This window comes from Actinia tenebrosa, unplaced genomic scaffold (genome assembly GCF_029948245.1).
Source record: "Actinia tenebrosa isolate PJP-AT-01 unplaced genomic scaffold, QUT_ActTen_1.0 PGA_scaffold5__44_contigs__length_20552954, whole genome shotgun sequence".
NCBI lineage: Eukaryota > Metazoa > Cnidaria > Anthozoa > Actiniaria > Actiniidae > Actinia > Actinia tenebrosa.
Genome location: NW_028292582.1, coordinates 13461620 through 13482658, shown reverse-complemented (window position 1 = coordinate 13482658; position 21039 = coordinate 13461620). Strand labels below are relative to the sequence as shown.

The 21039-nt window shown below is 37.7% G+C and overlaps 1 protein-coding gene and 1 long non-coding RNA gene across 2 annotated transcripts; both read left to right on the top strand.

Moving 5' to 3' along the window:
• Positions 1 to 4728: 4728 nt before the first annotated feature.
• LOC116300948 (uncharacterized) lies at positions 4729 to 8331 on the top strand. The gene is made up of 2 exons (XM_031709924.2): positions 4729 to 4855; positions 7258 to 8331. Exon 2 carries the CDS (start codon positions 7270 to 7272, stop codon positions 8158 to 8160), a length of 891 nt encoding a protein of 296 aa, XP_031565784.2. The 5' UTR covers positions 4729 to 4855; positions 7258 to 7269; the 3' UTR covers positions 8161 to 8331.
• Positions 8332 to 14210: 5879 nt separating this feature from the next.
• Positions 14211 to 16967, top strand: LOC116300950 (uncharacterized). Its single transcript, XR_016121399.1, has 2 exons — positions 14211 to 14622; positions 15588 to 16967. It is a non-coding gene; the product is annotated as an uncharacterized LOC116300950 (long non-coding RNA).
• The last annotated feature ends 4072 nt before the right edge of the window (positions 16968 to 21039 follow it).

The window sequence follows — 21039 nt, the reverse complement described above, 5'->3', positions numbered from 1 at the left end:
CTGTGTAAACACATCTAAATACTCAATTCGTACAAAACAACAGTTTTCTCCATTTGTCGAAAAGAAATATCACTAAAATCAATACGAATTATCATCATCATCATCATTATTATTATTATCATTATCATTATTATTATTAATATTATTATTATTATTATTATTATTATTATCTTTATTTACAATTTGCTTCAATTTTGCTTACAAAATCCATAGTTTACCGAGTCCAATCCATGGGCCTAGGGAAAACAAGAATATATTTACAATACAAGGTGTAATTAAAATAAAAAATAAAATAAATCAATTTAAAGGGAAAATAGAAATCAAGAATCAAGTAATCATGAGAGTTTTTCTAATGATGTTTGCAGTTCCAAGGATATTATTATTATTATTACTATCATTATCATTATCATTATCATTATCATTATCATTATCATTATCATTACCATTATCATTATCATTCCATTATATTATCATTACTCATTATCATTATCAATTATCATTATCATTACATTATCATTATCAGGATCATTATCATAATCATTAATCATTATCATTATCATATCATTATCATTTCATCGTTAGCATTAATCTTATCATTACATCATCATTACATATCATTATCATTCTCATTATCATTATCATATCATTATCATTATATTACACATTATCATTATCATTATCATTATCATATCATAGCATTATACATTATCATTATCATTATCAGTATCATCATTATCAGTATAATTAGCATTATCATTATCAATTATCATTATCAATTATCATTAATCATTAGCATTATCATATCATTATCATTTATCATTATCATTATCATTAAATCATTATCATTATCATGATCATTGATCATTATCATTTCATTATTATTATCATTATCATTATCATTATCATTATCATTATCATTATCATTATCATTATCATTATCATTATCATTATCATTATCATTATCATTATCATTATCATTATCATTATCATTATCATTATCATTATCATTATCATTATCATTATTACTATCTTCATCATCATTTGCACTCGTTCGTTCTGCTCTGCTCTGCCTGAGAGGATCACGAGCTATTATTAGAATAACACTTGATACAAAAAAGGTAAAGCTAAAGGTAATTTTTTTGCCTCACGTTCAATGCGCTCGAAGGTGCGCCCTCTACCTCCTCTTACTATCAGTGCTCCTTTTTACAGGTATTTAAAGCTAATTAAAGCTACACAGAATAGAGAGAAGTCAAAACAGACGTGGAGTTCCTGAGGATCGACTTCTAGCCTCTGAAGGCTGCGCACTAACCAACTGAGTTACGCCTGCTCCTACAAACGCGTGGACTTCTCCCTCCATAACCCTACCGCTCGCCGCATAACCTAATTTTTTAGACTTTCTTAAACTTAAAATAGACTCAAATTTTCATTGTCTTTAAAAAATATTTATAATATATATTCAAGTTTTTTACATTATTACACAAATCTTACAACAGATGATATTAATGTTGGTAGGAATCTATAGTTTTATGCAGAAGATATAACTAGCTAAAAACTAGTATGAGCTGCGTCGGTGTTTCTAATGAAACAGTAATGATAAGAAGGTAAATCATACACCGTGAAAAGATGAAAAATTAAAACTTACTGACGTTTCGGACGCTAGTCCTTCGTCGGAGTAAAAGAGGAAGGACTATAGCGTCCGAAACGTCAGTACGTTTTTTCATTTTTTCACGGTGTATAATTTACCTTTTTATCATTTTAGTTTTATGCATGTTTTTATGGGTTTTGACGGGATATTTTACGTTTGCCATTCTTTCGGTTGAAGTACTTTCTTTTCAAGATTTAACAGTTCATTCAGTGGGATCCAAGGGAAATTTGCCAAATAATTATTGTTTAGACTCAGTGATCGATGGTATTCTTTAGTAAAGGAGAAAACCTTGAAGTATTATTGTCCAAAGTTTAAAAGAAGAGAGCACATGTAATGAAGAAACACGTGTGAATTCTGAATAAAATTCTTTTGAACCATAGCTACATTTGATTTGTAGTTCACAATAAATGACAACGCACGGGCATTATATTGGTTTCAAGGCGGATTTTTTTCGTTGAATTTTGCCCTATATTATGATAAACGGATAATCTTATGGTCCCTCTTAAAAGTAAGGATTAATTTCACATATGTTTTCAAAGTTTAGAAATAGTGTCCTTTCACAGTTCCCTGCGCCATCTTGAAAGGTAGCCGTGCCTTTGCATCGAAGCGAGACGATCGCGAACGGTGAGCTTGCAATGATAGAGATCTTTTTTTAACACCTTGACAGGTCCCTATCATTGCAAGCTCATCGTTCGCGATCGTCTCGCTTCGATGCAAAGGCACGTCTACCTTTCAAGATGGCGTAGGGAACTGTGAAAGGGACTATTTCTAAACTTTGAAAACACATTTGAAATTGCCCCTGTCGCTTCGAGACTCGGCAAATTTCGAAACTTTGAAAACACTCGTGAAATTAATCCTTAATTTTACTCGTCCCCATACGATTACCTTTACTTACCGGCCCTATACGTATTACCTATAGGAAAGCATAGCACTACTTTTTTCGGATCGATATTGCTTGCATGACTGATAACGTCTGATCGAGCTCATACAGGCTTATAGCGCAACCGATTAGGAAGAAATCGTTTTTGACTAAAAAGATTGCATTACGTTATTGTTGAATATTTATATAATAAAAAAATTATAAAATTTATAAAAATCTTATGTGGATAAGTTGGGATTCGAACCCACCAAAAGAAAGATAAAAAATACGACTCCACTTTGCCATACCCCCGAGACATCCGCAGAGCTGAGGCGTCGTATGGACTTCGGACCTGACGGCGATTAAATCCTTCTGCCCTTGGTTGTACGAATTACGCAAGAAAATGTTCTAGCCGAAGCATCAGGGGAGAGACCAGCCGGTCCCCAGACCATATCGGCTAATCCCTTGCATCTCTGCCACGCACGGAATCGGTTGAAAGCATGATGTTAAAAAGTCTAGTCTGTATGGTGCATTGTTTTCACAGCTATTGTTATGCTGATTCACCTGGAAGCGTGGTCCAGTGGATTAATCGTTGTCGTTCAAGATACTGAGTCAAGCTCGTCTGAGGAGGGTTAGCACTTGGATGGGTGATCTAAACATTATATTCACACTTTTGCTTCTTTTTTCCCCCGTTTTTCTTTTTTGATTTTTAAAACAATAGAATATACCCTGGGTTCCTGTCAACCCAAATCCGTCAAATTTAAATCTAGCCACAGGTAACCCAATCAGGATAAAACGCCCGGAGAAAAACCCTGGAAGCACAGGCTCAAACACGGGTCGAATTGATGAGAGGCAGCACCCATTCTTCCCTTGCCAAGTATTACTGCGGTTTTCCATATTCAGCGAACTTAGACATTCCAACGACACCGAAGGAAAACGTTTGCGCATGCGTGCACTTCAGCACGTTTTCTAAGAATTTGAAGAGTTTGAGTGAGAAAATAAATGTTTGTTTTCTCCAAGTATACAAAAAATTTCGCGAAGTATACTTTTGTCAGACCAAGAAACTGTATTAAGAAACACAATATGAAAGAATTACCCTTAAGTTTCAAGCATGGACACTAAGTTTTGGCATTTTGTGAATAAGTCCAATTTATCAGGCATGTTTGAAAGTCAAATTTATATGTTTTGAATAATTTGCATACGGATTTAGAGCATGCGCAGACGTTTTTCACTCGTGTCCATTCCAACGGCTTGATGTGAGGGCTTTTCAATGCCGTCAGTCAATACAACGACTCCATTAGAGAATTTAAGAGCTCGTTTACGGCAAACGTGAAACGTCAGTTGACCATTAAAAAATTCTTTAAAATTAGTGAAAAGGAATCGCAAAAATCTCCAAGTAGTAGATAAACGAAAGAATATTTGTCTTTGTCGAGAAGGTTTGCAAAAGGTAAAGTGAAATGTAGGAAAACGATGAAAACGTGGTCACGTTTGCCGTTTGCGGGAAGGAAAAACGGAAATCTTAATCTGCCTATTATTTTTGATTATATTGACAGCAGCGAAAAACCAAATTTTAGCGTGCAGCTTGCGGTAATTACCGATTTCGCAGAATATCGAAAACCGCAGTAAACTTAACAAACTGAGTTGCGTAAAATTTTAAATTAGTTATTTCAGTGAGCAGTTAATTACTCTTCTCTGTTAAGAAAATCCTTCGTGAAACAATGTAAACCGTGCCGGAACTACTATTCGCCTGCTACGCAGATGATCTTAGGGTCGTCATCGAGGGGAGAGAAGCGGAACGGGATGACCCTAAGATCACGTCTGCGTTCTACGTATATAGACTGGCCTCAAAGGGAATTCGTCTAGTAGAGAATTCAACTCAAATCGTCATTATTCAATCATGCAAGTACCATCAATACATCAACATGGCGGATGCCGAACAACAACTCATTAGTATTCCACGCGGTCATGAAACCGCTGGTCTGGAAGGTTAGAAACACGCGACGAAGGTGATAGAATGTAAATCTGATATGTGCCATTGCAATGCTCATTATAGGACAATTGACAATTGTTTATAAGAATGATATCTTTACTCAAAGACTAATTCTGCTCTTATCCCATTCCTGGCAAATGTTTTTGAACAGAGAGCATATCAGTGACATTATGCCAGGTGTGACTTTCGCTTCCTTCCTTACTTGGCTTGAAAACAACATCCAAAAGCACTCATTAATGACGGAGGACAGATCAATGTATCAGTTACGCTATATACCCAGATATATAAGTAAGTGTGCGAACATCTAAGGGATCAGACCATACGAGCCAGCGTGACAACTGTTGGAATTACACAACTACAGGTAACTATATTGACTAGTTCGGCCTTCTGCCGAAGCCGGCTGAAGTAACTTCTGCGCGATTTGAGTCCGGGCATGGCTAACTCACCGGATTGAAGAGTGAAACAACCTCTGCGCGATCTAAGTCAGGGCATGGCTAACTCACAGATTTAACCCCTTCAAAACACCTCTGGGCTGATCTAAGTCTGGGCATGGCTAACTCACAGATAGAACCCTGAAACAACCTCTGGGCTGATCTAAGTTAGGGCATGGCTAACTCACAGATAGAGCCCTGAAACAACCTCTGGGCTGATCTAAGTCAGGGCATGGCTAACTCACAGATAGAGCCCTGAAACAACCTCTGGGCTGATCTAAGTCAGGGCATGGCTAACTCACAGATAGAACCCTGAAACAACCTCTGGGCTGATCTAAGTCAGGGCATGGCTAACTCACAGATAGAGCCCTGAAACAACCTCTGGGCTGATCTCACCAGGTCAGGACACGATTAATTATTAGCGATTAATGAAAGTAGCTAAATACTGTAACATTACAGCTTCATTCTTATACAATACGCATAGTATTTAATATCATTGATTATTCGAACTAAGGTGGTATTTCGTGCACTATATTCTATTCGGATGCTTCTTGTTAATGACCACCAAAGCGCATTTTCAATGTTATCAGTCTACCAATGACTCTTACACCTTTTATAGACCCCTTGCATTAATATCTTATAGGAATTGTTCTGGGGGACAAAAAAATAGGTCAACGTTTCTAATGCAGAAAAACAAATCAATTTATACGAGCTGTTAAGTGTGACGTAATTCGAAAGAACAACGACTTACGGTTCCAAACCAAGGGCGCCAGGACAGACGGATTGGGTTTAAATATGTGTGATTGTTCACGTTTCAGTTATTCGTAGATTTCTAATTGGATTGATATATGTTTGTTTCTAAATGGATACTAAATAGTGTTCACTTATCTTTCTATCCAACTGTTTTTCTGGTTTGAATCAGCCGTACGATATGAATATATTTACCACGTCCACCAACGGTCTTTCTGGTTTGAATCAGCCGTACGTACACTCTGAGTATTTACCGCTGCACTATCCGTGCCAAGCAGCGCCGGCGTCACTTTGTTAGCGATTACTCTCCTTTAATAAGTTAATCAAATTTACCTTCAGTACAGTAAAATACTGGCGTGAGCTATGTTTGTGTGTGTGAGAGAAGAGAAGAAAGGGGAAGGCAGGCAACAAAACTTGACCACCGCTCGATCTAGCCCATCAGAATTCAAATTCAAGAAAAATCTCATAAAAAAATACCACGGCACGATCGAAGAGATCCTAAGCTATACCTCGGCAGAGTTTCACGCTCATAGACAAATTCTTTCTATCAGAAAAGGCAGTATTTTCGACCTTTTTCGCCACGGTAAAAGGATAGAGGACTCACTCGAGACGGAAGGAATTCGAAACATGCGGCCTAGTTTGAATCAGCTAATCAGCGCTTCGCTTATATCAACGCATCGATTACGCTGTCTACCGGGGAGAGGAGAATTTGCGCTTCCGCTCCAAACCACAGAAAAGAATCTGCATACAGTCAATTCAAAAAATGTTGTCGTCGACCAACTCAAGCCTACGCGACTGGACCGAAAGGAACTCTGGGTAGTAATCATTGAAGCCGAGTTGACTCCATAATTTTATCTGACTAGTTATGCCTGGTTTACAGCACGAACCTTCGTAGGCGAGCGGGAAGTGTTGAAGGAGACGTTTTTTTGATGCCTACATATTTTAGGAATTGTGAACTTAATCATAACTACTCTTTGTTTTTCTTTCCCCAAAACCCGAAGACATGCATTTGATGGATTGTTTCTAGCCATTATTATCTTATTACCAGCGGGAACAATTTATTCAGAACGAATATTTAACCGCTTCAGTGATTTTTACCCATATTACTTTCGGTCCAGTCGCGTAGGCTTGAGCCGGTCGACGACAACGTTTTTTGAATTGACTGTATTTCGAATTTCTTCCGTCTCGAGTGAGTCCCCTATAATTTCTTCTACAAACCTTTTTTCCGTGTTAATTCTTTATAGCAGGATTTTTTGTTTATATATCTGATTGTTGAAGGTAGAGAACAAGTCCTGGAAATAAGATGTCAGAAAGGTTTTAGCGATCTTTTGTGTGATTGGACCCGGACATACGTCACAACTTCAAAACCCTGGTTGACAATGTGATGACGCAATTGATCGTCAATAAGAGGACAAACACATAAGAACATGATGTTTATTTGTTAAGTCGTTGTTAGTTGTATCGTAATTATCACCAACATTATCGCCACCACTGAGCACCACCTTCATTGTTTTTCAATCTCATCGCATCACGTTGAAAGGAATCTTTTCAATAATTCCAGTTTGTTCTTGTTTTTATTTAGTATCAAGGAAAGATGCCTAACCTGAAGTATGCAATCGTTTGGTTGGTCTTTATACTGGCGCATATGGATCTGGAACTCATCCAGTGTTCTTCCATTCAATTTGAAGTATTAAGGTGTCCATTAGCACGTCCTCGTGGCAAATGTCCAGAAAAAACGGATTATTCTTGCAAGGAGGATAAGGATTGCGAAGCACATTTTCCCGGTAAGGGATTGAAATGCTGTATGGATTGTATTGGCGGAAATAGAGGTTGTGTGACTCCTGTACGTGTTGTTTCGGGCGTAGAAGTAATCCCGTTAAGAGTATTAAACCAAATGAAGCTTCTCAACAAACTAGTTGCAGAGTGCCCCACCAGCCCTCCCTCGTGGCAGAATCCTTCGGGACCAGACCAAGAATGCCAAGACGATGCCAGTTGTGATGCGAAATTCCCTGGACAAGGCCTGAAATGCTGTAGTGATTTTAGGTGCATTCCTCCTGTCATCAAGCGTGAGTTTGTTGAAGCACCATCGTTTTGCCCCATACCTTCTCCTTCAAGACCAGGAGAATGCAGTACATACTTTGAAGACAGATGCCTCGAGCACCTTTACTTTTCAATGCATCCTGGATCGATTGAATCGGTAATGTGTTGCATCACAAAGTGTGGCAACTGGGTGTGGATGATAGCCCCATCTCTTGTAAAGGTGCCGCCCACTCTACCATTTCCACGCAATGGTACCTGCCCAATCATCTCTCCACCTAAAGAATGTCAAGCATCACCAAGTCTTTATAAAACATGTAAAGTAGACCAGGATTGCTACAGAAAGTTGAACTATTTCATTGAACAAAAGAATATGAATAGATTAGTACTGAAATGCTGTAATGATGGATGTGGTCATCGCAAATGCATCCCACCTATAATACAATGAATGTCTATTATTTTCAAATCATGAATGTAGTTATATTGAGGATGTAGCTTGTACCATGCTAGACCGACTACTATTTCAAACTGGGGTTTTGATATCAATACCGTAAAAATGGAAAAACAACTCAAAATGTTTGCTTGGAATCATAATACTAATAAAGAGTAATTAAAAACACCTATTTGAAAAAAACACGTTGTCTTAATCAGGGGTATGGGATTTGTCAGTTTTACTTACATCAAGTGAGGGGCGGGCAATGGCTTTACGTTTGAGAAGAAAGGAGAGGACGCCTTCAAGTATCTTTTCCTTAAAAATCTTCACTTCAACCTAGGAGGGGGCAGTCATGTCCAGTACTGTCGAACTGATACGGATCGTTAGTGTGGCTCACGATCCGTACGATTCGTGAAAGTCATTTGTATGCATAAAACATTCATATCATTAGGTGTGTGCACTTAACCTTTCACGGTAACCCTGTGTGTAGTGCTTTTGTCACCGTCAGCTGTGTAAAATGGTTTATGGTCAACCTGCGGTAGTTCCAATGCTCCCATACCTGGATTCCCTCACCATACGTACGAGCGTACGGATCGTACCATCCGTGAATCTAATTATCCATTCGTACGATACGTGATCTCACGTTAAAATCACAATCAAACCCTATAGGAATTACGCCGTTATCAAAAGTCAATGCATCGTCTTCTTCACTGCGCATCCGCGTATCCACTCCAACTACTCCAACATATACCTTCATAGATAATAATCTATTTATATCATTACTGCCGGAACATCCCGAAAAGAAAAAAATGGATATCTTAAATAGGTCTAGGATAAAAAACCAAACTGCAACGTTATCGGTCGGAGATCTGAAATGTGCGATCTTAGACTAAACGGAATTTTTTGTGCTTTCATGTTTTCTGGCTAAAATACGAAAAATCACATTCCTAACTCAAATTCCATGCTTCGTATTCCAATCTAAAAGGAAACTACGGAGGTCGTCTGTTTTATGAGTCCGGTGAGTCAATGAGTTGTGAGTCGTGAGTCTGTGAGTCATGAGTCGAATAAAATAAATCATAACATCTCTCGTGAAAATTATCAAAAATGCTACCGGTATTAAAGTTATAGCGGCCATGGACTGCTTTTGTCCCTTTGATTTCATGTAACATATAGCCAACCATCTGAACACTAACACAGTTAACCCAAAACATTAGGTGAAAGTAATCCAGCGAAAAATTATAATATTAAATTCTCTGCTGGTTTGCTGCATGTATTGTTAGACTGAGCCTTGTTAAACTTCTTACCCTAGAACTGAAATCCATTTCTTACTATTGAATTGTTTCAAAACACCAAACAACTTAGACTTTTCGAACTTTCGAATTTTCGAACCATTCACTGGACTTGTACTCCAACTCGACTCTAATGTTATTGAAATTTGAACCGATAATTGATTTTTCATGCGCCGAAAATTGTTCTACGATATCTCTACTACTAAGAGACTTACCAAACTCAATAGATTTTGAGATAAGATCTGTTTTTATTAGAACATCTCACTGCAAAGCTGCACGAATACTCGCCGATTTGTTTATTCGCTTCAGTCTATCCGCGCATTTTAGCCCTGCTATAGATGGAATTTATAGTTGGTGGCTACTGAATCCTTCTATACAAACGGTAGCAATATTCTATCCCAGATCGTTTGGTGATATTCCAACAACTAGAATATAAAATATTATTAATTTTCCTATTTGACTCATGACTCATTGACTCATTGACTCATGGACTCATGGACTCATGGACTCATTGACTAATTGACTCATGACTCATGACTCATTGACTCATTGACTCATTGGACTCATGGACTCATGGACTCATTGACTCATTGACTCATGACTCATGACTAATTGACTCATGACTCATTGACTCATTGACTCATTGACTCATTGACTCATTGACTCATTGACTCATTGACTCATTGACTCATTGACTCATTGACTCATTGACTCATGACTCATTGACTCATTGACTCATTGACTCTTGACTCATTGACTCATTGACTCATTGACTCATTGACTCATTGACTCATTGACTCATTGACTCATTGACTCATTGACTCATTGACTCATGACTCAATGACTCATTGACTCATTGACTCATTGACTCATTGACTCATTGACTCATTGACTCATTGACTCATTGACTCATTGACTCATTGACTCATGACTCATTGACTCATGACTCATTGACTCATTGACTCATTGACTCATTGACTCATTGACTCATTGACTCATTGACTCATTGACTCATTGACTCATTGACTCATTGACTCATTGACTCATTGACTCATTGACTCATTGACTCATTGACTCATTGACTCATTGACTCATTGACTCATTGACTCATTGACTCATTGACTCATTGACTCATTGACTCATTGACTCATTGACTCATTGACTCATTGACTCATTGACTCATGACTCATTGACTCATTGACTCATTGACTCATTGACTCATTGACTCATTGACTCATTGACTCATTGACTCATTGACTCATTGACTCATTGACTCATTGACTCATTGACTCATTGACTCATTGACTCATTGACTCATTGACTCATTGACTCATTGACTCATTGACTCATTGACTCATTGACTCATTGACTCATTGACTCATTGACTCATTGACTCATTGACTCATTGACTCATTGACTCATTGACTCATTGACTCATTGACTCATTGACTCATTGACTCATTGACTCATTGACTCATTGACTCATTGACTCATTGACTCATTGACTCATTGACTCATTGACTCATTGACTCATTGACTCATTGACTCATTGACTCATTGACTCATTGACTCATTGACTCATTGACTCATTGACTCATTGACTCATTGACTCATTGACTCATTGACTCATTGACTCATTGACTCATTGACTCATTGACTCATTGACTCATTGACTCATTGACTCATTGACTCATTGACTCATTGACTCATTACATTGACTCATTGACTCATTGACTCATTGACTCATTGACTCATTGACTCATTGACTCATTGACTCATTGACTCATTGACTCATTGACTCATTGACTCATTGACTCATTGACTCATTGACTCATTGACTCATTGACTCATTGACTCATTGACTCATTGACTCATTGACTCATTGACTCATTGACTCATTGACTCATGACTCATTGACTCATGCGGCTCATTCGAATGTCTTTCTCGAAACTACGTACATTGGTCGGCTCTGAACATATATTACAATTGGTCGCGGCCCAAATGTTAGTCAGTAAAAGCGTTGCCAGTAAAAAAGATGAATCGAGAATGTGGTTAAACTTCACTGCATTTAATACAAGGGCGGATCCAGGGTTTTTTGAAGGGGGGGTCTCAGGGGTAAATTTTGTGGGCAAAGGAATCCCAGTCGCATTTTTACCACAGGAAGCCCATTTGACCTCAGGAATGACAGGGGGGTCGCGACCCCCCCGACCCTCCCCCTGGATCCGCCCTTGTAATATATACACACGTTTCGTCTTAGTTATTGGCGACGGCATTGGCTATTTGCTGAGTTAGCGGTTGAGTTGAGTTTGAGTTGAGTTTGAGTTGAGTTTGAGTTGAGTTTGAGTTGAGTTTGAGTTGAGTTTGAGTTGAGTTTGAGTTGAGTTTGAGTTGAGTTTGAGTTGAGTTTGAGTTGAGTTTGAGTTGAGTTTGAGTTGAGTTTGAATTGAGTTTGAGTTGAGTTTGAGTTGAGTTTGAGTTGAGTTTGAGTTGCGCGATGGGAGGCTTTTACCTGGTCTAGGAAATAATTCTAATTCCATTTTCCGTTGAAAATATGCTTTAAATTGTAAAATCGCCGAATGTTTACCATTCCACTTCACGTAAGTCTTTTTTTATCAAACAATTGCCTTACAAGAGTTGTTGTTCATTTGGCTATCACCCCACATCTTTATTATATGGTAATCTCACCTTATTTTGAAGCAAGTGTGAGCTGGTTTTCGGCGATGACTTTTTCGGAATTCAAAGTTTAAGATCATTGAAAACTTGCAGTTATAATTGCAGAAAGACATCTTAAACAATACGCCATCTTGGTTGGCAGATAGCCCAATGCTAAAAATACAGGGATCACGCACATACATAACATACATTGTAAAAGCATTGAGGCGAATGTGAAAAGCGCTGTTATGAGCACCACATCATTATGTTATTACAATTATAAATATGGTTCGTGTTCTTCTCGTGAACCTTTTGGACATGTTTACAATTTAGACTAGAGTAACAAACAAGCAGACGTGTGACCTATATACCGGTACGTAGTTCAACCGGAAGTCTTACCGATATGTCTCTTGGTAGGTAGATCGAGTTAAGAGAGAATTCTTCTCGTATTCAAGCAGTGAGCGCCAAAAACTATTGTCATGAAAAAAGGCTGTTGTACAAGGCTAAAATATTGTTATTCAGAAAGTTTAACTTGTTTGGAAGTGGAGATAACCGATGAAAGTGGAATCAAAGTGTTAACCCAAAGTAAAAAAATTTATTCAAAAATGAGGTTTAGGCCTTCGTTTGCTTATTTCCCGTATGTTTTCTATAAAAAGCCTGACAAAGCAAGATTCTAATACAGATGCAACAAAACATCTTTGTACAATTGAAAATACCGCTTTAAACAGGCATTTTAACATTTTATCATAGTACATCACTTTATAAATTATCATTTAGGAAACTCAACTCAAACTCAACTCAAACTCAACTCAAACTCAACTCAAACTCAACTCAAACTCAACTCAAACTCAACTCAACTCAACTCAAACTCAACTCAAACTCAACTCAAACTCAACTCAACTCAAACTCAACTCAAACTCAACTCAAACTCAACTCAAACTCAACTCAAACTCCAAACTCAACTCAAACTCAACTCAAACTCAACTCAAACTCAACTCAAACTCAACTCAAACTCAACTCAAACTCAACTCAACTCAACTCAACTCAAACTCACTCAAACTCAACTCAAACTCAACTCAAACTCAACTCAAACTCAACTCAAACTCCCTCAACCAACTCAAACTCAACTCAAACTCAACTCAACTCAACTCAAACTCAACTCAAACTCAACTCAAACTCAACTCAAACTCAACTCAAACTCAACTCAAACTCAACTCAAACTCAACTCAAACTCAACTCAAAACTCAACTCAAACTCAACTCAAACTCAACTCAAACTCAACTCAAACTCAACTCAAACTCAACTCAAACTCAACTCAAACTCAACTCAAACTCAACTCAAACTCAACTCAAACTCACTCACTCAAAACTCAACTCAAACTCAACTCAAACTCAACTCAAACTCAACTCAAACTCAACTCAAACTCACTCAACTCAACTCAAACTCAACTCAAACTCAACTCAAACTCAACTCAAACTCAACTCAAACTCAACTCAAACTCAACTCAAACTCAACTCAAACGCTAACTCAGTGATTATTCTATCTCATCGGCGACGCTCTTATTGTGACTGCCTACTTTTGACCGTTCGACTTGAGCCCACGATGTGCGTGCGCTCAAAAACCGCTGAAAAATCTACAAGATTTTATTGCAGAACCATACGCGTTTTGAGCTTCAACAGGGCAAAACCCTCAAATTTTGCACGGGGTTCTCTATTTTTTAATAGCTCATTCAAAAAAAACTCCTATAAATCTAGGTTATATAAACTTTTTAGAAAAAGTTTATATTTTATATTTTTTAATGAGTCAATGGCAGATATCACAGTTATAGTCAATTACCTTCAATTGGGACACCCAATATTTCTTTCCAGATATGGAATCAGCATTAAATTTCAATTCGGAAAATGGAAGTTTTGAAAAAAGTTTAAATCAATTTCCAAAAGTAGGCAGTCACCTTAGCAACTCTTTTTTTCTCCTGTCGCTTCCTACGCAGATGCTTTTAGGGTCGTCACGGGGGAAGGGAAGCGGCACGTGCACGGGGTGACCCTAAAGACGTCTGCGTGTCAGATAGGTAGCCTTCGTCACATCCGGACTTTTTTGTCGGTTAAACGAAAAAAAGTCCAAATGTGACGCAGGCTATAATTGTTTTTCAATTGTTTCTAAGTCGAGGCATTTTGGTCAATACAATGAAATGTATAGAAACAAACCCATATGCAACAACACGGTGTTTGTAAGCTCATTCTAGTTTCTCAGGGCAAGACAATTGTTTACAAGAATGATCTTTTTACTCAAAGACTAACTCTGCTCTTAGCCCCTTCCTGGCAAATGTTCCTGACTATAGAGAGCATATCAGTAAAATTATGCCAGGTGTGACTTTCACTTCCTTCCTTACTTGGCTTGAAAAGAACGTCTATATAAGCACTTATTAAGGACAGAGGACAGATCAATGTATACACAGAGATATAAGTAAGTGTGCGAAGATTTAAGGGATCGGACCATACGAGACAGTGTGACAACTGTTGGAAATACACAACTACTGGTAACTATATTGACTAGTTCGGCCGTCTGCCGAAGTTGGCTGAAATAACTTCTGCGCGACTATTTAAGTCCGGGCATGGCTAACTCACAGATTGAACACTTAAACAACCTCTGGGCTGATCTAAGTCAGGGCATGGCTAGCTCACAGATTGACTGCCTGAAACCACCTCTGGGTCGATCAAAGTCAGCGCACGGTTAATTATTCGTGTTTAATGAAAGTAGTTAATACTGTAACATTACAGCTTCATTCTCATAAAATACGCATAGTATTTAATATTATTGATCGATTCGAACTAAGGTGGTATTTCGTGTACTATATTCTATTCGGATGCTTCTTGTTAATGACCACCAAAGCGTGTCATATATTTTGAGTTGAGTCTCGTAATTTTCATTGTTGTCAGCCTGTCAACGACTCTCACGCCTTTTATAGGGCCCCTTGCATTAATGTTTTAGAGGAATTATTCTGGGGGACAAAAAAATAGGTCGACGTTTCTAATGGAGAAAAAAAAAAAAAATCAATTTATACGAGCTGTTAAGTGTGACGTAATTCGAAAGAACACCGACTTAAGGGTCCAAATTAATATTTTTATAATTACTTCTACAAACATTTTTCCGTGTTTATTCTTCATAGGGTTTTCTGTTCTTATATCTATTGAATTGTTGAAGGTAGAGAATAAGTCCTGGAAATAAGATGTCAGAAAGGTTTTAGCGATCTTTTGTGTGATTGGACCCGGACATACGTCACAACTTCAAAACCCTGGTTAACAATGTGATGACGCAATTGATCGTCAATAAGAGGACAAACACATAAGAACATGATGTTTATTTGTCAAATCGTTGTTATTTGTATCGTCATTATCACCAACATATTCGCCACCAGCATCACCATCATTGTTTTTCAATCTCATCGCATCACGTTGAAGGGAATCTTTTCAATAATTCCAGTTTGTTCTTGTTTTTATTTAGTATCAAGGAAAGATGCCTAACCTGAAGTATGCAATCGTTTGGTTGGTCTTTATACTGGCGCATATGGATCTGGAACTCATCCAGTGTTCTTCCATTCAATTTGAAGTATTAAGGTGTCCATTAGCACGTCCTCGTGGCAAATGTCCAGAAAAAAAAGGATTATTCTTGCAAGGAGGATAAGGATTGCGAAGCACATTTTCCCGGTAAGGGATTGAAATGCTGTATGGATTGTATTGGCGGAAATAGAGGTTGTGTGACTCCTGTACGTGTTGTTTCGGGCGTAGAAGTAATCCCGTTAAAAGTATTAAAGCAAATGAAGCTTCTCAACAAACTAGTTGCAGAGTGCCCCACCAGCCCTCCCTCGTGGCAGAATCCTTCGGGACCAGACCAAGAATGCCAAGACGATGCCAGTTGTGATGCGAAATTCCCTGGACAAGGCCTGAAATGATGTAGTGATGGGAACGATTTTAGGTGCATTCCTCCTGTCATCGAGCACGAGTTTGTTGAAGGACCAGCGTTTTGCCCCATACCTCCTCCTTCAAGACCAGGAGAATGCAATAAATACTTTGAAGACAGATGCCTCGAGCACCTTTACTTTTCAATGCATCCTGGATCGATTGAATCGGTACTGTGTTGCATCACAAAGTGTGGCAACTGGGTGTGGATGATAGACCAATCTCTTGTAAAGGTGCCGCCCACTCCACCATCTCTACGCAATGGTACCTGCCCAATCATCTCTCCACCTAAAGAATGTCAAGCACCACCAAATCCTTATAAAGCATGTAAAGTAGACCAGGATTGCCACAGAAAGTTGAACTATTTATTTGAACAAAAGAATATGAATAGATTAGTACTGAAATGCTGTAATGATGGATGTGGTCATCGCAGATGCATCCCACCTATAATAAAATGAATGTCTATTATTTTCAAATCATGAATGTAGAATGCTAGACCGACTACTATTTCAAACTGGGGTTTTGATATCAATACCGTAAAAATGGAAAAACAACTCGAAATGTTTGCTTGGAATCAATACTAATTCTTCGTTTGCAACCACGTGGTTATTGCTGGTGCCAGGATATTTTTCGATTCCAATCAAAAAACAATCCTAATGACCATGCAGAGCCACCAATAATATAACTTTGAGCTAAAAATTGGAGCATTAGAGCCTTTCTGAAACGAGCTATGGTCGAATGAAGTTTCCGATTTTATATTGTAAATATATGGCGAAAACTCGCTGGTGGACTAATTTGGTCCACCAGCAATGGAGGCCAAATTTAGAAAAATATTTCACGCGCAGACAACAATATCCAACTCACTTTAGACATACATAAATCGAACTTAAGACATTTAAAACAATAAAAATATTTCATTTAGCGATTTCTTTTTCATTTTTATGACTTTTCAGACCCGTAAGAAGTGTAAGGTCAGAATTACATGAAGAAAATCAAATTTGCACAACTAGGAAAGAAAACGATGAAAAGATCTGAAATTTTGTACACTTAGTCACATCATAGTTCTCTAAAACATATCAAAGAATCGAATTTATAGCATTCATAATTAATTTTAAGTTGTTATTTTCTTGCTCTATGACGTCACGTGCAAACGAAGAATAAAGAGTAATTAAAAACACCTATTTGAAAAGTTGTCTGAATCAGGGGTATGAGATTTGGTTTACTTACATCAAGTGAGGGGCGGGCAATGGCTTTACGTTTGAGAAGAAAGGAGAGGACGCCTTCAAGTATCTTTTCCTTAAAATGAAAATCTTCAGTTCAACCTAGGAGGGAGAAGTCATGTCCAATACTGTCGAACTGATACGGATCGTCAGTGTGGCTCACGATCCGTACGATTCGTGAAAGTCATTGATATTCATAAAACATGCATATCATTATTTGTGTGCACTCATAACCTTTCAGGGTAACCCTGTGTGAAGTACTATTGTCACCGTCTGTGTAAAATGGTTATGGACAACCTGTGGTAGTTCCAATGCTCCCATACCTGGGATCCCTCACCATTCGTACGAGCGTACGGATCGTACCATCCGTGAATCTAATTATCCATTCGTACGATTCGTGATCTCACGTCAAAATCACAACCAAATCCTATATGAATTACGCCGTTATCAAAAGACAATGGATCGTAATAAACCACGCTAGAAAATCAAGTCAAAATCATAATAAAAACCTATAGGAATTGCGCCGTTATCAAAAGACAATAGATCCTAATAAACTACGCTCGAAAATCAAGTCAAAATCACAACCAAATCCTATATGAATTGCGCCGTTATCAAAAGACAATAGATCGTAATAAACCACGCTCGAAAATCAAGTCAAAATCATAATAAAAACCTATAGGAATTGCGCCGTTATCAAAAGACAATAGATCCTAATAAACCACGCTCGAAAATCAAGTCAAAATCATAATAAAAACCTATAGGAATTGCGCCGTTATCAAAAGACAATAGATCCTAATAAACCACGCTCGAAAATCAAGTCAAAATCACAACCAAATCCTATATGAATTGCGCCGTTATCAAAAGACAATAGATCGTAATAAACCACGCTCGAAAATCAAGTCAAAATCATAATAAAAACCTATAGGAATTGCGCTGTTATCAAAAGACAATGGATCGTAATAAACCATGCTCGAAAATCACGTCAAAATTACCATCAAACGGTTAATAAATTACGCCATTATCAAATTACTCTTAAAAAAACTCTTTCAATTAATGAATAAACTTTATTTTTTTATACTCCAATCATTATATGTCACATTTAATCCGTAACCTTAATTGATGGTTTTCAATCATTCCCAAGAGAATAGATGATTTACGTTACGGTAACATGTTACACAAGGACGAAAAAAGGACCTCTGCGCGCATGGTACACAAGGACACAACAACCAAAACAATTGTAATAACCAACATCTAACAGTCATGGAGATACGTCCCTAAGAACGTCTGCTTGTCAGATAGGAGGCCTCAGTGGAAATTCGTCTTCAGGACTGGAAGGTATTGTATACAAACATTCCAAAGCCGATGGGCAATTTTTTCCAATGAAGTGCTTTATTACTCAACAGAGCACGAGAAAAAGCTGTTTGAATCTTTTATTATTTCCAAAGATATCTGTTTTTGTTTTCGATTCTGTTTTCCTTCGATATTTTGCAAAGTTTTGCTGCGCGTGCGCGGATGGCGTCAAATACCGTGGTCTGTTTAGTACTCTAATGCAATACTGTTTTCGACCAATAAGGGCGTGCGTATTATCTAAGTTTTTCTTTTCGCGAGCTTAGTTCACTTCCTACATGCTTTATTACTAAACAGAACACGGAAACTAATCTGTTTTATTCGTTAAATAGTATTATTAGCTATATGTTTTAAAATTCATCCATCACGGACAGGGTAACCACTTTAAATGAATATATATTTTAAAAATAAAATAGGTCCTTTGCATTACAGCGTCATTGACTACCACTACGTCCAGAAACCCCACACACTTTCTTTTGTTCAGTTAATTAGCACTAATCGTTTCACTTTTCTCATGAGAAAATGCAAATTTGAAAAAAGAAAAAAAAACCGCAAAGCATTTTGGTAGCGGTATTAAAATGACGCCATCACGCCAACGGCCTATTCTGTTTTAAATGTTTATCCCCTACATTTACAGTTTTTTAAAGGGTCCGTTTAAAACATAAAGGTTAATTATTAACTGGTATTTCGTGATATAAGAAGGATTGAAACAGTTTTCTTTGAAAGTGCGTGCGCATTAGGGTGGGCTAAAGTCTATAGCTCGTGTTTTTCAGTTTGCTTTTCTAGTGTTTTACATGCAGCTCCCACAAGCGTGTTTATATCACAGCACAGAGATTGACATACGCGCACCCGCGTTTCATATTCCTTAGACATAAAGTTTATTACTATTATATCATAATCATATTATTTTTGGTTTTATCATCCTCCACCCCTTCCTCCTCCTCCTCCTCCTCCTCCTCCTCCTCCTCCTCTTCCTCTTCCTCCTCCTCCTCTTCCTCCTCCTCCTCCTCCTCCTCCTCGACAGTTGCGATTGAGGTTTTTGTCTCCCAACATACGAAGGCAGGGCTTATGTAATAACGGACCTGCAATACAAATTTATAAGTCAGTATTTAATTTTTGAGTTGCAAAGCCTTATTTTGCAATAATTCCAGTCTGATTGAGTAATGGTTTTGAAAAACATTGTAAAAGGAAAAATTAATTTAGATAAAAGTATTAGACGTTTCGGCGACCTCATGTCGTCATTCTCAACAAAATTTATTATCGATTACTCAGCTTTGAGTAATGCACAATAATTATTGAGAATCACGAAGTGAGATTGTTGAAACGTCCAATACTTTTGTGTCTCTTTTTTCAGTTTATTCTTCTCAATTATCTAGTGACAAGAAGACGATGGCTAACCTGAAGTATACAATAGTTTGGTTGGTTTTTCTATTGGCGCATTTGGACCTTGAACTTGTCCAGTGTTGTTCGCTTGCCCAACCCACTCCAACGCCTCCAGTCGCCAGTGGTAGGCGTGGTAATTGCCCAACCTTCCCTCCTCCTGATTATTGTGAAGCAGTACCAGACAATGATTGTTATAACGACCTGGACTGCATGACAGGACTCAAATGCTGTTTAGATGGATGCGCTTTACTTTGCATGAAAGCGATAATGTGAAAATGTTACAATGACTATTTATAATTTTCCAATGTTGGACTGATGTAATTTGTAATTGCCCAATAGAAACATATTAGGTTCTGGATGGAGAGCTCATGCAAGTTTTCACTTAAAATTACGCAGATTTGTCAGTTGTCATTAAAATCTGGGTTTAATAATTAATATGGTGCGATTTAAGGACTAAAAGGGTTTATTCTTTAAAATAATCTATATTGTTTAATGATTATTGACTCGTATACTACAATCAATGCCAAGACCTCTCCATGTAGGAAAGCCCATGACATAAAAAGTACATCCTGTACTTGAAGTCCTTCTTTTCCTTCCTAAGTCGAGTTTATTTTTTTGTTTAACTTGGTTGCGCGCGGAAAGAAGTTTATGACTTCACAGGAAAACTTCAGGGAAGGCGCGTCCCCAGTCGTTCTAGGTTACATTCCTCGACTGACTCTTGATCGACTAACTTTTTACAGGATTTGCCGCTCAAAAGTAAAAAAATGACCACAGGTAACCCAGGCTCTCTACTTTTATAAGAAAATGTATGTAGTAAAAATGTTTATGGGTACTCCCCTTAGTCAAGAATTTGAATGCCCCTTTGTTGCTTGGAATTCGTCCAATCAGCTTCGAGATTATATAACGTATTAATCAGGCGTTAGGGTATAAATTATGATCAAAAACAAGTCATCCACCCAGGCTGACTTGAATGAAACTGAAAGGTAAAAATAAAATCGGGAAAAAAATCTTCAATTATTTTTTATTCGAGATGAAGATGATTCGTTT

Excerpts from the sequence above, each read along its gene's own strand:
- LOC116300948 (XM_031709924.2), top strand. The coding sequence starts at position 7,270 with ATGCCTAACCTGAAGTATGCAATCGTTTGGTTGGTCTTTATACTGGCG.